The sequence below is a fragment of the Rhinopithecus roxellana genome, chromosome 5 (genome assembly GCF_007565055.1).
Source record: "Rhinopithecus roxellana isolate Shanxi Qingling chromosome 5, ASM756505v1, whole genome shotgun sequence".
Lineage (NCBI taxonomy): Eukaryota > Metazoa > Chordata > Mammalia > Primates > Cercopithecidae > Rhinopithecus > Rhinopithecus roxellana.
Window position 1 is genome coordinate 124,123,720 of NC_044553.1, and position 16,907 is coordinate 124,140,626.

The window sequence follows — 16,907 nt, forward strand, 5'->3', positions numbered from 1 at the left end:
GTGAAGTGGTACCACATTATGGTTTTAATTTGCATTTCCCCAATGATGAATGATGAGCATCTTTTCAGGTGTTCACAGGACACGCATTTATCTTCTTAGGAGAAATGTCTATTCAAGTCGTTTTCCCACTTTTAAATTGGGTTCTTTATCATTTTGTTTTGAGTAGTTCTATTCCTAATCTGAATACATGGCATATATCTCTGGTCAAGATAAATGCTTTGCATTTATTTCTTTCCATGTTATAGTTTGTCTTTTCACTTTCTTGACAATGTGCTTTGATGTACAAAAGTGTTTAACTTTGATGAAGTATAATTTATTTTTTTTCATTGCTCATACTTTTGTTGTCATATCTAAGAATCTACAGCTGAAGGTTTATGCCTGTGTTTTCTTCTAAGACTTCCATAGTTTTTGCTCTTTTATTTAGGTCCATTTTGAGTTAACTTTTGTATATGATATGAGCTTGGGGTCCAACTTCTTTCTTTTGTAAGTACAAGTCCAGTTGTCCCAGCACCATCTGTTGAAGAGACTATTCTTCCTGCCATTGAATGACCTGGGCACCCTTGTTAAAGATCAGTTGTGCTTAGATGTATGGATTTATTTATGGACCTTCAATTATATTCCAATGGTCTAGATGTCTACTCTTATGCCAGTACCATGCTGTTTCGATTACTATACCTTTGTGGTAACTTCTGAAATCTAGAAGTATGAGTCTTTCGACTTTGTTCTTTTTCAAGACAATTTGGCTACCTGGGGACTCTTGCAATTCCATATGATTTTGAAGATTGGCTTTTCCATTTCTCCAGAAAGGGCTGTTGGAGTTTTGATAGGGATTGCTTTGAATCTGTAGAGAATTTGGGGTGTTGTCATCTTAATATTGTCTTTCTATCCACAAACATAGCATGTCTTTTCATTTATTTAGGTCTTTAATTTATTTGAGCAATGTTTTCAGTGTACACGTCTTTCATTTCCTTGGTTAAATTTATTCCCAGGTATTTCATTCTTTTTTTTTTTTTTTTTTTTTTTTTTTTGAGACGGAGTCTCGCTCTGTCGCCCAGGCTGGAGTGCAGTGGCCGGATCACAGCTCACTGCAAGCTCCGCCTCCCGGGTTTACACCATTCTCCTGCCTCAGCCTCCCGAGTAGCTGGGACTACAGGCGCCCGCCACCTCGCCCGGCTAGTTTTTTGTATTTTTTTAGTAGAGACGGGGTTTCACCATGTTAGCCAGGATGGTCTTGATCTCCTGACCTCGTGATCCGCCCGCCTCGGCCTCCCAAAGTGCTGGGATTACAGGCTTGAGCCACCGCGCCCGGCCTATTCTTTTAGATATTATTGTAATTGTCTTATTGTTTTCCTTTTCAGATTGTTCATTATTGGTGTACAGAAACACAACCAATTTCTATGTGTTGATTTTGTACCTGGTAACTTTGCTGAATTTATTAGTTCTAGTAGCTTTCTTGTGAATTCTTTGAGATTTTCTATGTATCAATTCATGTCATTTGCAGATAGAGATAGTTTTGCTTCTTCTTTTACAATTTGGATGTCCTTTATTTCCTTTTCTTGTCTAATTGTTCTGGCTGAACTTCCAATAAAATGTTGAACAGTGATGGTGAATGTGGACATTCACCACATGTCAAATTCCTGATCTTGGGAAGAAGCTTTCAGTCTCTCACCATTGATTATGATGTCAGCAGTGGGACTTACATAAATGTCCTTTATCATGTTGAGGAAGTTAAGGGAAAGTGAGTTTTAAAAATGCTATTCATAGAAATAATTGGAGGCCTAGAATGAAAACATCTTTCCTTAGAGAGAATTTTCTATTGCTTTTGCTAGCTCCTAGGTGCTTGAGCAAGACAGGATTGGGGTTTCTGGGTACCTACAAAAAGAGGGAAGTTTGACTTATTTCCTGCTCCAGGGGTGCAGCCATTTGGGGTTCTGTCACAAGGCAGGGGACTGGTTTACTGGGTCCCCACCCTTGGAGACTCCTGAACTCAAATTCATCTTTCTGATTCTGTGTGCAGCTGCCAAAGCTAGAAAGGCAGCCCACGTGCTGCACACACCTCTCCGCATTCCTTCTCCTATTGGATCTAGGCCTACTGTTCCCTCATTATCTCCATAATCTTTGATACTTTTAAGGAGATACTTAAAAAATATTCCCCCTGGTTTCTAAGTTGTCTTTAGTAGAAGTAGCTTGTCTGCCATTCCTAGAAGTAGAGTTTCTCCCCTGTTACTCTTCCAGGGGCAGAAATTGTGAGATCCAAGTACAACTCTCTGCTGCGTTAGAGAGGCTGCCAAGGGTCTAGATTCTTTCTCATCCATTTATGTATAGAGAGGTACAGGTCAAAAAGAGCAGGAATCTGAAACAAGCATGTGGTGAGCGAGGCATTTGTAAGTTTTCCTCGTCTCCCCTGGTGCAAGCAGCCCTGAAACCCGTCTTTCAGCAAGAAGCTCAGCCACCTTGTTGTGCTCTCCTTAAGAACAATGGTCTTGGCCGGGTGTGGTGGCTCACGTCTGTAATCCTAGCAATTCGGGAGGCCAAGGCGGGCGGATCACTAAGTCAAGAGATCTAGACCATCCTGGCCAACATGGTGAAATCCTGTCTCTACTAAAAATACAAAAATTAGCTGGGCACGGTGGTGGGCACCTGTAGTCCCAGCTACTCAGGAGGCTGAGGCAGGAGAATCACTTGAACCCAGGAGGCAAAGGTTGCAGTGAGCTGAGACCATGCTACTCTACTCCAGCCTGATGACAGAGTGAGACTCTATCTTAAAAACAAACAAACAAACAAACAAAAAACCCAAAAGAACGATGGTTTTGTCTATTAGTCCCATCTGATCTAGGGAGAAGAAAAGCCGTAACTTGGTTCCAGGGGTCTCCAAGCATCTTCCATAACACTAGGACGTGTATTATTATAATGCTTTTACAGGAGACAAACACTGAAGATCAAAGAGAGTCAATGAGTTATCCTGATCAGTACCAGGGAGGCTAAGCTCAGGCCAGCACCCTCTGTCCCTCCTTTTCTCCTTCCCTTCTTTCTGTTCTTTTCCTCCCTTCCCTTTCATTCTTCTTTCCTTTCTTTCTTTATGATTCACTCCCATGAAAACAACTCAATTTAACTACTTTTATCTCCCTATTTATATCTCCAAATTACAAGTGTTCATCAAGGTAACTTTGGCTGTTACATTTAATACAACAGGATTAAAAAATTCTGTAAAACATAGTATGAAATAAAATTTTTAGGAGGCCATTGATTTGGACAGAGCACCCACCGACAGAACAAATTAAAATGGAGTCAATCATGCTAAAGTCCTAATCCACCAAGCTGAAACTCAGTTGTTTAGTTGACTTTATGAGAAATCAGGAGAAGGAGAGGAAGAGGGGTGGGGGAAAGACAGAGAGAGAGAGAGAAAGAGAGAGAAGAGAGAGAATAGATAAATGTCCAAAAAGGCCAGTTTCAGCAGACATGATAAGGAAGTTCCCTGTTTTAACCATTACAAGGAAAGTAACTTTGAAACAACTAACCTGCATTTTGTTCCTCATTTCTACTTTCTTCAATCTTTTTCTGTCTATACTGCCCACATGGCGGAGTGGAGTTCTCTGAACCTCTTATGATCCTGAAGGCTGCCTTATTCATGAATTGTTCATTGTTTAAGTAAACTCTGTTAAATTTGTCTTAAGTTTTTCTTTTCTCAATAGAACTGCTTTTTTATCAACAGAAATGAGAAGTAATTTTAATTTCTAGATCAGTCTCTTTCTCTAGACGCAAACGAAATTTTACAGCGAACGTAGATCCCTCTCCTAACCCACCTTCACCAAAATCTCCTGCTGTGCTGCTTGGAGCTTTCTTTCCATACCTTTCAAAATAAATAAATAAAACAAATCAATTCACATATATTTTGGAAGCATCTCTCAATCATAAATGGGAGATCACTGGAGGTCACCAACTGGCTCCCCTCTCTATTTAATTCATCACTGACACCTCCTAAACATCTCCCAAACACACCCAGTTCTCAACTTCTCCACTATCCCTACCTTAATCCAAAACACTATCACCTCTTGCCAGCAGACAGTAACACCCTCGGAACATTCTTTCACTTGGGCACCCCTCAACCCATTTTTTGGTATTGTGGTCAGAAAGCTCTTTTCAAATCTCCTTATCATCTGATTCTTTTTTTCTGGCGGGGGTGGGGGGGATTGGGGGGGAACTGTGTAGTATTCTCCATAACACTGAACCCAGTGTGCCCCCAGTCTTCCCAGTAGACCGAAAGTTCCCTGAGCACAGGGGACTTGCAACTCATTCTTTGATCTTCAGTGCCTGGCACATAGTGGGTGTATACTACTTTTTGAATAGCATACAATGTCAATATAATGTAATTCACTAATTTGTTAGGCTATTGTCTGTTTCTCTCTGAGTCCCTTAAAAGCAGGGATTTTTGTCTGTTTTGTTCACTGATGTACCCTAAGAACGTAAAAAAAAAAAAAAGCCTTTTGATTAGAGAGCTCTTTATTAACTTTTGTTGGAGGAATGAATGAATGGATAAATGAATGAATGAATGGGGGAGATGATCACAATGCGAACTTAACTTCCTGCCACTCCAGGGTCATGCCTTGTATTGTTTCAAGCTCTTAAAAAGTGCTGCACTACGAACTTCTAGGCAGAAAATATCTCCAGGAAATTGGAATTTGCACTGGAGTGCTCTAAACAATGCTGGCCAGAGGCTTAGTCCTGTTACAGATAAGAACTGGGGGGAGAAGGCAGCGTTTGGCCACGGGCCAGCATTTTGAGATCAGCCACTTTATCTGTGGAATTCCCTACCCCCTGTTCATCCCTTGGCCATCTCGTTAAATTGGAAAATAAATCCCATCCCTGCTAAGGTGTTGGCTGATAAAGGATTGAGCTATAGCCCCTTCAAGGGGAATTTGCATTTTAATAGAGGATCGTCAAGCCCCAAAGGAATCAATATCTCTAACGGTGAAATTTCAAGCACCAGCAACTGAGATATTTTGGGACGACACTCTCCAGCGTTTCTCATCCAACAGTAAGGTCTGCCAGAAAGCCACGGAAGAATGGTCTCAGGAAATGACCGGCCGTTTCCCTTTATTACTCTGAACTTTGCCTTTTCATGTCTGTTCCCTTCAGACTCCCTAACGCTGGTGGATCTCTTAATCTGTCAATGCAGCCCTTTTCAACACAAGCAGAGTCTTAAAGGTGGCTCATCGACAGGGCCACAAAGGAATTATGGCAATCAAAACCTGCAGGTTTTCCTGGTATTCCAAAGGGGCCAGTACTTAGATATTTTAAACTCTATGCTGGCAAGAGGGAGTGGAGATGGTTTAATCGGTTATTAATGATATTGCGCATTTAAATTCGTTTTGTGCAGTTTTTTTTAAAGCCCAAACTTTTAACTTGTATCAAAAGCATGCAAACCAAAGGTGGGTAAGAGACATCGTATATATCCTGGCAATGTTCTCAATGTCCTCCGGAGCTGAGTTCTCCGCGGATGGCTTGGGATTCTCCAACTGCAGAAAAGCGGCATCTTGGATCTTGGATTTCTGCATTCGAGAGACGCTCCTGTCCGCCACACCTGCGGCCCAGCGCTAGGAATTCCCCTCCTGTCTGCTCCCAGCCCGTCTCCCCGTCCTCAGCGCCCCGCGCGCCCATCCCGAGCCGGCCCCAGGCTCTGAGGGCTCGGCCGGCCCGCCGCCCGGCTCCCGGGCCCCTCCGCGCCGCCGACCTAGGGCTCTGCCGCGGAGGCTGGTGCCCTTGTCCTTGATGCGCTGCCGCCCCCGCTCTCCTTCCGCAGACCCGCTACAGCCAGGGCGCTAGGCGTGAGCGCGGAGGCTGGGCCGCGAGGACCGCACCTGCGCCTTTCCTGCCCGGCTCCCGGCTCCCGCTCCGGCCCCAGCTGGGGCCCATCGCACGGCGGCGGGGCTCGCGCCCGGGGACGGCAGCGGCTCGCGCCCGGTACGGCAGCAGCGGCGGCTCGCGCCCGCGCTCGGGCCGGGGAGCGCGCGGGGCGGGCGGGGGAGGGCGCAGCGAGGCGCGGCGCGGCCGGCGGGCGGGCGGCGCGGCGGCGGCGGCGGCATGGGCGCGGGCACCGGCGGGGGCTGCGGGCTCCCGGCTCCCAGCCCGGCCCGGCCCGCTCCCGGCGCGCGGCCGCCGCGGCCCCCGTAGCCGGCTGGGAGGCCGTCCCCGCACCCGGCGCAACTTGCCTCGGACCCTCTGTGAGGAGAGGCGGCGGCGGCGGCGCGCGCCGGGCCGGGCGAGAGCGGGCGAGGCGTGCGGGCGCCCGGCGCGATGCCTCCGGCCGGCGGCTCCAGAGCGCCGCGTCCCGCCGCGCTGCCCGGCAGCCTGTCCCGCCTGCGCGAGTGCCCGGGCCGCTCCCGCATCGTGCTGGCGCTCGGGGCCACGCAGATGGCGCTCGGATGCCTCATCGTGGCAGTCAGCTTCGCCGCGCTGGCGCTCACCACCTCGGCCCGCGTCCGCCACTCCTGCCCCTTCTGGGCAGGCTTCTCGGTGAGTGTCCGCGGCCAGACGGGGACGGGCTCCGGGTACTGCGCGGGCCGGGGGAACGAGGCGCTGCAGCCGCCGGGACGCCACCGCGGGCGGCAAGTTCCGGGTGCCAACGCCGGGGCCGAGCAGCTGCAGCGCGGGGCGCAGTTCGAAACTCCGAGCAGAATAACTACAGGGCCCGGCTCGCGGCTCTCAGAGCATCGCGTTCCCGCTCCTATTGCGCTGATTCCCGGAGTTACTTTTCTTAGAGGAAACAGCAGCCAGGCGCCCGCCGTCCTCCGAGCCCACGGCGGCCGGAGGGAGCGCCGGGGACCGCGCGCGCCGGGGACACGACCTCGCCAGCCGAGCGGCGGAGGCCGAGGCAAGGAGGTGGAATCCGAACCCGGAGCAGAGCAGCGTGTGTGCGCGCCTCTTGCCTTCGCGGCTGCCCTGGCCCGGGGTGGGCGCGGGGCGCGTTCCGTCGGGTTTTGGGTCAGTCCGGCTATCGGGGACCGGCCAACCCCTGTGGTCACTCGTCGACTTGGCTTCGGGGACTTCTGGTTTCCCGTGTCCGCCCAGAACAGCGTGGTTTGTGGGCAGCGGGACTGGGCAGGCGACCCGCATCCGGCATCCTGGGGCAGGGGCCTGGGGGAGGGGGGCGGGGGGCGGGGGGCGGGGGGCGGGCACGGTGCGGGGGCCGTGGCTGCTTTCTGAGCTCCAGACCTTAAGGATGACCGATTTTCAGACTCTTAACCACCAAATCAGAGAAGCCAGTGATGAACAAATCTCCGTAAGAGAAAGACACCAGGACATCTCTATTAAAGTGACTGTCCCCAAGAGTTAATTTTTGGCATTTTGTAGCATTTTGATGCAAGTTGTTTTTTTCCCTATATTAAAAAGAATGGACGTTATGGGAATGGGAGAGATACATATGCAGAGCAGATATTTATGAAGAGAGGCACTTGTTCTGAGAACTCTTGACATCTGTAACTGCATTTGGTGTATCGTGCTGAAATACATCGCATAGGCTTGTAAACTCAGTATGTTTTAATTCCATCTACAGAAATCCAAACCAGTCCTTTATAACTAATGTTTGCTATTTGTTCTTGAGTTTTAAAATTTGAAAAAACTCGTCCAGCCTTGCTTATTTGTTTTTTCATAATAGTCTTTGTTCTTTAAGTTCATTGCATGGCTTTTACCATAAGATCTGAGCAAAATTGCCTCTGGAACGCCTCGATCGATACAGGTGTGGTTGTTCATCCTAATGGGGGTATTAACTTTCAAAGCTTATTTCAGATCAAGGGTGAGCCTTGGAGAGCTGAATAGGAACAACAGACTGTGTGGTCACAGCTGGGAGTGTTCAAATAAAAGAGAGGAGGTTGGAGGCAAGCACACGGGAGCCATGATTTAAATGCCCCTCTCTATATAGTTTTCACACATCTGTTGCTGAGTTTTTACCATTATTTAATATGCATTGTTTTCATGTCTGTCTAGCGGGCATTGAGGTTAAAGTCTGCTGGAACCAGCCTACAGGTGGCAGACTGGTGAATTAGCTCCACTTGCTGGCTCCTCCCTGAGGCCCCCCCTTCCTGCTTTAGCCTTGGGTTCCCAAGGGTGTGGAGAGAGAACTGCCTCTTAATAACAAACCTAAAGGGGAAAACATTAATTGGACGCAGTAGAAAAGCTTATTTATGTGAAAAGTGCACATCCCCTACATTTTAGTTTAAAGAGTTAAATAAATGTGTAAACAGTTAATTCAGTTTGCATTTGCAGTGTTATTCTCTTCAACATCTCTAACCTATTTTTCTTTTTTTGCCTTAAGAGGCAGGATCTCACTGTTCTGCCCAGGCTGGAGTGCAGTGGCACTGTCATAGCTCACTGCACCCTGGAACTCCTGGGCTGCAGCGATCCTCCTGCCTCTGCCTCGCAAGTAGCTAGGACTGCAGGTGTGTACCACCATGCCTGGCTAATATTAAAAACTTTTTTTTTTTTTTTTTTTTTTTAAGAGATGGGGTCTCATTATGTTGCCCAGGCTGGATACAAGGGATGCTCCTGCCTCGGCCTCCCAAAGCACTGAGATTACAAGCTTGAGCCACTGTGCCCGGCCTATAACCTGTTCTAACTTCTTATGATTCAGAGTAATTCCATACAGTTCTCCTACATATGGACATTCCTCTAGGCTCTGGAGATCAACAATGAACACAGCACACTCTGCTTACATTTTGGAGATTATAAGATGACTTCTGTCCTGGGTCCTCCATCTCCCACCCGCCTATTTTTTCATGGACTTCTTTTCTGTCTTCAAACTTACTTTGCTGCAAGCACCTTGAAAGTTCTTTCAGTACGCTACAGTGTATACCATTTTTCACCTGTTGTCTGCAACCCTTTGCAGAAATGATGATTGGTTCCTGGTGTATTGAGACAGGTTTGCATGTTAACATGGTTGTGAGTGGGAAACGCTGACCCATTGCCATATATATGCCTGCCTGCTGAGATTGGTGCAGCTGCCTTGCCAAGGTTGTTCTTCATTTAAGAATGGCAGCCGGGGCCGGGCGCGGTGGCTCAAGCCTGTAATCTCAGCACTTTGGGAGACGGGCGGATCGCGAGGTCAGGAGATTGAGACCATCCTGGCTAACACGGTGAAACTCCGTCTCTACTAAAAAAAATACAAAAAACTAGCTGGGCGAGGTGGCGGGCGCCTGTAGTCCCAGCTACTTGGGAGGCTGAGGCAGGAGAATGGCGTAAACCCGGGAGGCGGAGCTTGCAGTGAGCTGAGATCCGGCCACTGCATTCCAGCCTGGGTGACAGAGCGAGACTCCGTCTCAAAAAAAAAAAAAAAAAAAAAGAATGGCAGCTGGGCTGGCTTCATACAGAAATCCACACTGTGGGGCTTAAGGCTTCCCTCTGGTTTCTCTAAATCTTCTAAAATGAGACCTATGTGCTCTTTAGCAACATATGGCTTTCTAGGCCCTCTCTTTGGTTTGCACATGGTGAAAACCCATTGTAAAAACAACTCTCCTAGATTTAAGAAACAAAATTGTTAGCTAAGACAGACAGCCCATGCTTAGTGAGCACTTACTGTGTGTGTAATAGCCCATTACTCTGGTGGCCTCTGCCTGCTGGTGTTCAGGGTTTTGTGTGGTTCCCTCTGCTTGAGTTTGGACTGGGCCTCTGATTTGCCTTAGCCAGTGGAACACAGCAGAACTGAGCCTGACTCTGTTCTGAGCCAAAGCCTTAGGAAATCTTGGTGCTTCTGCTGAGTAAACTGATGGGAAGAGGGATGAGTGACTTACCCAAGGTCACTCAGCTACGAAGTAGCTTTGAACTTAGTTGCTCTGACTTTTTAGAGGCCAAACTCCTGCTAACCATTAGGCAGAAGGGGGTGAAATAAAGCATGCTGGTAAAGGGGTCCACTTCAGCAAGGAGGCTCTCTGTTTATTAGGAAAAGCATAAAACATGCCTGGAAAGGTGAAGATACAAGAGAAATTTAAGGAGCCATTCCATTGGGCCGAGTTGAGGAAGTTTAAGGTTGAAAGGGAGGACTCGGCAAGGTTGGAGACAGGAGTGGGTGGCAGGCCTGGCCGGAGCTCTGTGATGAACACAGAGCTGTGCAGTTTCCGTTGTTAGAGTACCCTGCAGATGGTTTTCTTGTGCTGGGCTGTGCCAGCCAGTGAGTCAGCAGGTGGATCAGTTCCCTTGTGGATAGACGTCCTGCCCATTTTGAGAGGTAATGAGCTGTGTTCATAGTTTAGAAGACTGAGAGAGCTGGATGGAGGTCTTGAATAGTTATCCTTTAATAGAGTAGTTTGTTATTTCTCTTGGAGATTTTATCAATGCCCAGAACTCAGGGGCAAACAGGTACATTGTGAGTTATCCACATTACCAGTTACATATGTTGATAAAGACAGCCATTGTGAGCTGACTCTCTGTGTGTGTGTGTGTGTGTGTGTGTGTGTATTTTTCCTTTAAAAAGCAACTCCACTGGATTTTTTTTTATACTCTGAAAGTAATATATAAAAAGTAAAAATAACTGAAAATAAAAAAGTGGCTGGGCATGGTGGCTCACGCCTGTAATCCCAACACTTTGGGAGACTGAGGCGGGTGGATCACCTGAGGTCAGGAGTTGGAGACCAGCCTGGCCAACATGGCGAAACCCTGTCTCTACTAAAAATACAAAAATTAGCCAAGTGTAATGGTGAGTGCCTGTAATCCCAGCTACTTGAGAGGCTGAAGCAGGAGAATCACTTGAGCCCAGGAGGCGGAGGTTGCAGTGAGCCAAGATCATGCCTTTGCACTCCAGCCTGGAGGACAAGAGTGAAACTCCATCTCAAAAAAAAAAAAAAAAAAAAAAATATATATATATATATATATACACACACACACACACACATACATACACACACACACATACAATATATAGCTTTGTCTACCCCAATTCTCTACCCATACACCACCGGTATTACCAGTGTTGTTTAATGTAGTCCTTCCACGCTTTCCTTTACAATCATAAAATGTATTAGAATGTATATATATGTGTATGGAAAATGTTTCTTTTCTTTTTAAAAACAATTTACAAAAATGACATTATATCACCCATATTACTCTGTAACTTCTTTTGAAAATTTAATGTACAACGAATATTCCCAGCCATAACTCATTATTATTATTTTTCTAACACATTATTTTTAATGGCCGTGGAATAGTCCAAAGTGTGAATTATTACAAGTTATTCAGTTATTCTCCTGCTGGGAATAATCTCTGCTGGTTCTATGTGTCTACAGACAATGCTGCTTGTCCAGCCTGAGATGCCACTGCTTTTTTATTTTGAGGATAGACTCCCCAAAGTGGAATTGTTAGTCAACGAGTATTCAAATTGGGAGTTTTGTTAGCTATTTCTGGATTAATTTTCACAGAAGAATGTAGGCACATCCACCCACAGAAACGTACAGTGTGTGCCCCTTTTCCTGTCCTCTTGCAGCGTGGGATATTAGCAATGCTGAGCATTTTTATTAATTTAATAGAGGCAGAAAGATATTTCTTTGGATCTGGATTTCCATGGATACTTTATTATGTGTTGCAAATATTTTCTCATTTTGCTTAATTTTTGGTGTCTTGCCAGATAGGAAATTTAAAAACTTTTAATATAATGCATGAATTTTGGGAGTACTGACAGTTTTATCATATTAAATCTTCCAATTCAGAAACAGAGTATGTCTCTTCATTTCTTTGTTCCTTATTTTATGCCCTTCAGAATATGTTTTATGGGGATGTATTCATGGTGGCAAAGTAGTTTTTCAATCTCCCCTGAACAACTCCTGGAAGCTAAACCAGTCAGCAAGACAGCCATAGATAAAGCCCAAAGAGGATGTGTCAACAAAAGTGATGGGGACTCTCTCCCCTCCCCCATTCCCAGGACTGGGTGGGTGTGCCCAAACCACCAGCATCAGAAGGACCTGGAGAAGAGCCGCAGTGGCCTCAGGGGAGTGATGGGAAATGAAAGGAACTATTGACAGGTGGTGGAACCCAAAAACTACCATGAGCTGCTCACCCCCAAAAGTAGGATGGAAGTCTGGTGGACAGACCTGAGAGCAACTGGCAAAACTGGAAAGGGACTCCCAGGCTTCTGGCGACAGGTGAGAGCAACCAAGTGTGTGTGGATGTGGGAGAATCAGCATCAATGTGGTGGCACAGGCCTTGGAGAATCTTAGAAACGTACAGTAAGTCCTCCCTTCTAGAAGGACAGCACCTCACCTTGAGCAGAAATTACTGGAAACATACACCAAGTTGAGCAGAAGACAGATGGCAAGAGAAAATAAGTTCAGAGGGTGGAGGTGTGGAGGGGGACCCCCAAGGAAAAAGATCTCAAAAACTGCTTTAACAGTGAAAGATAGCATCAAAAGCTGAGAGCTTATAGCCTTGGAAAAGAAAGACTTAGAAGTTCTAGAGCCGGAGCAAAGGACTAAAGGCAAGAGATCTTTCTGAGCTTTACAAAGGTTCTGGACTTGATGCTGGGAAACAAGTGGATACATGGAGAATTCATATTTTGAGTCTTTCACAGATCAGTAGAGCCAAGTGGGAAAGCTATTCTAGTCCATCCCTTCATTAGGAACTTTCCTGTTCTATTAGGAACTTCCTCCTCATTTAATCATGGACAGCAAAAAAGGAATACGATCCCACTTCATGCAACATTTATTCAATGAAAACGTGATGAAAATGAACATAGTGGTACTACTGAAAATGAGAGCACACCAGAAAAATTATAAATTAATATTTCAATATAAGCTAAAAGAAAATAAAGTTTCATAAGAGTAGTATGAATCAGAAACTTTATTTTACTTATTTATTTATTTTTATTTATTTCTGAGGCAGAGTCTCACTGTGTTGCTCAGGCTGTTGATCTTGGCTGACTGCATCCTCTGCCTCCCGGGTTCAAGTGATTCTCCTGCCTCAGCCTCAGCCTCCCAAGTAGTGGGATTTCAGGTGCATTCCACCACACCCAGCTAATTTTTGTGTTTTTAGTAGAGATGTGGTTTTGCTATGTTAGCCAGGCTGGTCTCCAACTCCTGACCTCAGGTAGTCAACCCACCTTGGCCTCCCAAAGTGCTGGGATTATAGGCACGAATGACTGCTCCCATCCTGAATCAGAAATTGTAAAAACTACAAAAGATATGGCTAGATAACAGGAAATTATGAAAGGAGAACAGAAAGATGTCAGAAAAGAGTTTGCAAAAAATGAGTTTCAAAAATGAAGACTAAATTAGAAGGAACACAGGAGCAAATATTCTTAGGAAGCATGGAAATAAAAATAGAGGATGAAAAGGAGAAAAATAATAAAAAAAGAAGGGAATAAAGTGAATTAAAGGAATGTAGGACACAGGCAAAGGAGGTCCAATATATGTATAATTAGTGTCCAGGGACAGAAAAACAAAGCAATAGAATAGCATAAATATTTAGAACTATAATGCAAGAAAACTTTCCTAAAATAAAAGAAGATTTGAAAGGATGCATTGTGTAACTGGGAGAAATCAATGGAGAATAGTCAGCATTGACATATTTCCCTGTAAAATAATGAATTTTATTTATTTATTTATTTATTATACTTTAAGTTCTAGGGTACATGTGCACAACGTGCAGGTTTGTTACATATGTATACACATGTGCCATGTTGGTGTGCTGCACCCATTAACTCGTCATTTACATTAGGTGTATCTCCTAATGCTATCCCTCCCCACTCCCCCAACCCCACCACAGGCCCCAGTGTGTGATGTTCCCCTCCCTGTGTCCAAGTGATCTCATTGTTCACTTCCCGCCTATGAGTGAGAACATGTGGTGTTTGATTTTTTGTCCCAGCGATACTTTGCTGAGAATGATGGTTTCCAGCTGCATCCATGTCCCTACAAAGGACACGAACTCATTCTTTTTTATGGCTGCATAGTATTCCATGGTGTATATGTGCCGTATTTTCTTAATCCAGTCTATCATTGATGTACATTTGGGTTGGTTCCAAGTCTTTCGATTTTTTTTTCTTTTTTTTTTTTTTTTTGAGACAGAGTCTTGCTCTGTTGCCCAAGCTGGAGTGCAGTGGCGCGATCTTGGCTCACTGCAAGCTCCGCCTTCCGGGTTTACGCCATTCTCCTGCCTCAGCCTGCCGAGTAGCTGGGACTACAGGCGCCGCCACCACGCCCGGCTAATTTGTATTTTTGGTAGAGACGGGGTTTCACCGTGTTAGCCAGGACGGTCTTGATCTCCTGACCTCATGATCCGCCCACCTCGGCCTCCCAAAGTGCTGGGATTACAGGCGTGAGCCACTGCCAAGTCTTTGGATTTTAAAGATAAGAAAAAAAAAAAAAAAAAAAAAGGCCGGGCGCGGTGGCTCACGCCTGTAATCCCAGCACTTTGGGAGGCCGAGGCGGGCGGATCACAAGGTCAGGAGATCGAGACCATGGTGAAACCCCGTCTCTACTAAAAATACAAAAAATTAGCCGGGCGCGGTGGCGGGCGCCTGTAGTCCCAGCTACTCAGGAGGCTGAGGCAGGAGAATGACGTGAACCCGGGAGGCGGAGCTTGCAGTGAGCTGAGATCTGGCCACTGCGCTCCAGCCTGGGCGACAGAGCGAGACTACGCCTCAAGAAAAAAAAAAACAAAAAAAACCTGACAGAGTGTGGTGGCTCACGCCTGTAATCCCTGCAGTTTAGGAGGCTGATGTGGGTGGATCACATGAGCCAGGAGTTGAAGACCAGCCTGGACAACATGGCCCATTTCTACTGAAAATACAAAAAATTAGCTGGACATGGTGGCACACGGCTGTAGCTCCAGCTACTCGGGAGGCGGAGGTGGGAGGATCACCTGAGTCTGGGAGGTTGAGACTACAGCGAGCTGAGATTGCACCGCTGCACTCCAGTCCGGGTGACAGAGAGACACCCTATCTCAAAAACAAGACAAAACAAAAAACACCAAAAAAAAAAAAAAAAAACCCCAACGAGAAAACACACACGCACACAGAACCCTCCCTTGGGCATCAGGTAAAAAGTCTAGTTATTTGAAGATATGGTGCACTGGAATGCTCATAGCCAAATTCTTTGCCGAAAAACAATGAAACTCTCTCTTAATATTGTTTTCTGGAAATGTTTTGAAATAATTTCTAACTTATAGAAAAGTTACACCACAGAACCAAGAATTCCTGTGTCTCTTCTTTTAAATTCCCGAGTTGTAAACATTTTATTGCATGCACCCCATGGCTTGAGCTTGTGCACATTCTCTTTCTCAAGGTAAAAAAGATCTCAATTATCATTAGTTTTTTCTCAGTGTTTTGGGAGAAAGTTGTGGATGTGACGCTGCTTTACCCCCCAAAAACTCAGTGTATATTCTCACCGCTCATGGATGCTCTTTATGTACTCATCCTAAGCCTCTCCAAATTAGGAAATCGACATTGGAAGAATATTGTTACCCAATCTGTAGACCCCATTCCAATTTCATCACCTGCCCAAATAGTGTTTCTTTTTCCTTTCTGGCCCAGGGTCCTACCCAGGAGCATGAGCACTTCTCGTGTGCCTTCATTCTCCTCAGCCTTCCTCTCTGTGTCACATTTTCCACAGTTTTGAAGGGCACAGGCTTTGCATTCTGTAGGATGACCCTGAACCTGGATCCATCTGATTTATCCTCATGGCCAGACTCAGCTCATGCATTCTTGGCAGGACAATCCCAAAGATGATGCCCTGCTTTTCTCAATGCATCGCATCGGAGGCATTGGTGATATTCACCTTGATCACTTAATGATATTGCTGTCCGCCAGGTGTTGTTATTTTAAATTAACCATTTCCCCTTTGATTATAGTTTGTGTGAGGAAGTCTCAGATTATGCCAGTATCCTGTTTCTGGTCAAACTTCTATCTTTCAACTTCACATCTGTTGATGATTGCCGTCTGAACCAGCCTCCTCTATGATGGTTGCCAAGTCATTACTTTCTGTTTCCACTCCTTCTACATTATTTATTTTATTATTATTATTATTATTTTTGAGACGGAGTCTCGCTCTGTCACCCAGGCTGAAGTGCAGTGGCACGATCTCTGCTCACTGCAAGCTCTGCCTCCTGGGTTCACGCCATTCTCCTGCCTCAGCCTCCCGAGTAGCTGGGACTACAGTCACCCGCCACCACGCCTGGCTAATTATTTTGTAGTTTTAGTAGAGACGGGGTTTCACCATGTTAGCCAGGATGGTCTCCATCTCCTGACCTCGTGATCTGCCCTCCTCGGCCTCCCAAAGTGGTGGACTTAGAGGTGTGAGCCACCGCTCCCGGCTGTTTTTCTAGTTTCATAGACTCCTGGGACAAGGCAGTTTGTCTCTTCCTTGTCAGCTGGGTAAAATGTCATTGAGGTCTCCCTGCATTTCCACTCCGTTGTCATGCAAGGAATAAGTTGTCGTTCTGATACATGGAGAGAAAAATGACGTGGCATCTGCCATGAAAGAAACCTTGATGTACAAGGGATGCAGTGACCCGTGGGAATCTCTACAGGCGTGAGCCACCGCGCCTGGCCCATTCCTTCTACATTTATTAATTGTTATTCTACTGTAGAAAGAGCTTTCCCATTCTCTCCTATGTATGTATGTATGTATATATATATGGATTTATGAATTCATTTTAGAACATGGGAGTGCAGATAACCTCTTCATTCATACTGGTTTCATGTCCTTTGGTTATATACCCAAAGGTGGAATTGCTGCATGGGACAGTTCTATTTTTAAGTTTTAAAGGAGCTTTGGTACTGTTTTCCATAATGGCTGTACTAACTTACCTTCCCACCAGCAAAGAAATTGTTCCCCTTTCTCCATATCTTTGCCAACACTTGCTGTCTTTTGTCTTTTTGAGAATAGCCATTCTAACAGGTGTGAGATGATATCTCATTGTGGTTATATTTGTAT

General features: G+C 45.8%; 1 protein-coding gene across 1 annotated transcript in view; it reads left to right on the plus strand.

The window, feature by feature from the left end:
- The first annotated feature begins 6,186 nt into the window (after positions 1 to 6,186).
- The window catches only part of FAM189A1 (family with sequence similarity 189 member A1), a 455,305-nt gene continuing 444,584 nt past the window's right edge, over positions 6,187 to 16,907 (plus strand). The window contains exon 1 of the mRNA XM_030931413.1: positions 6,187 to 6,513. Within this exon, the coding sequence (XP_030787273.1) occupies positions 6,295 to 6,513 (219 nt within the window). The 5' untranslated portion in view covers positions 6,187 to 6,294. The remainder of the gene's footprint in view (positions 6,514 to 16,907) is intronic.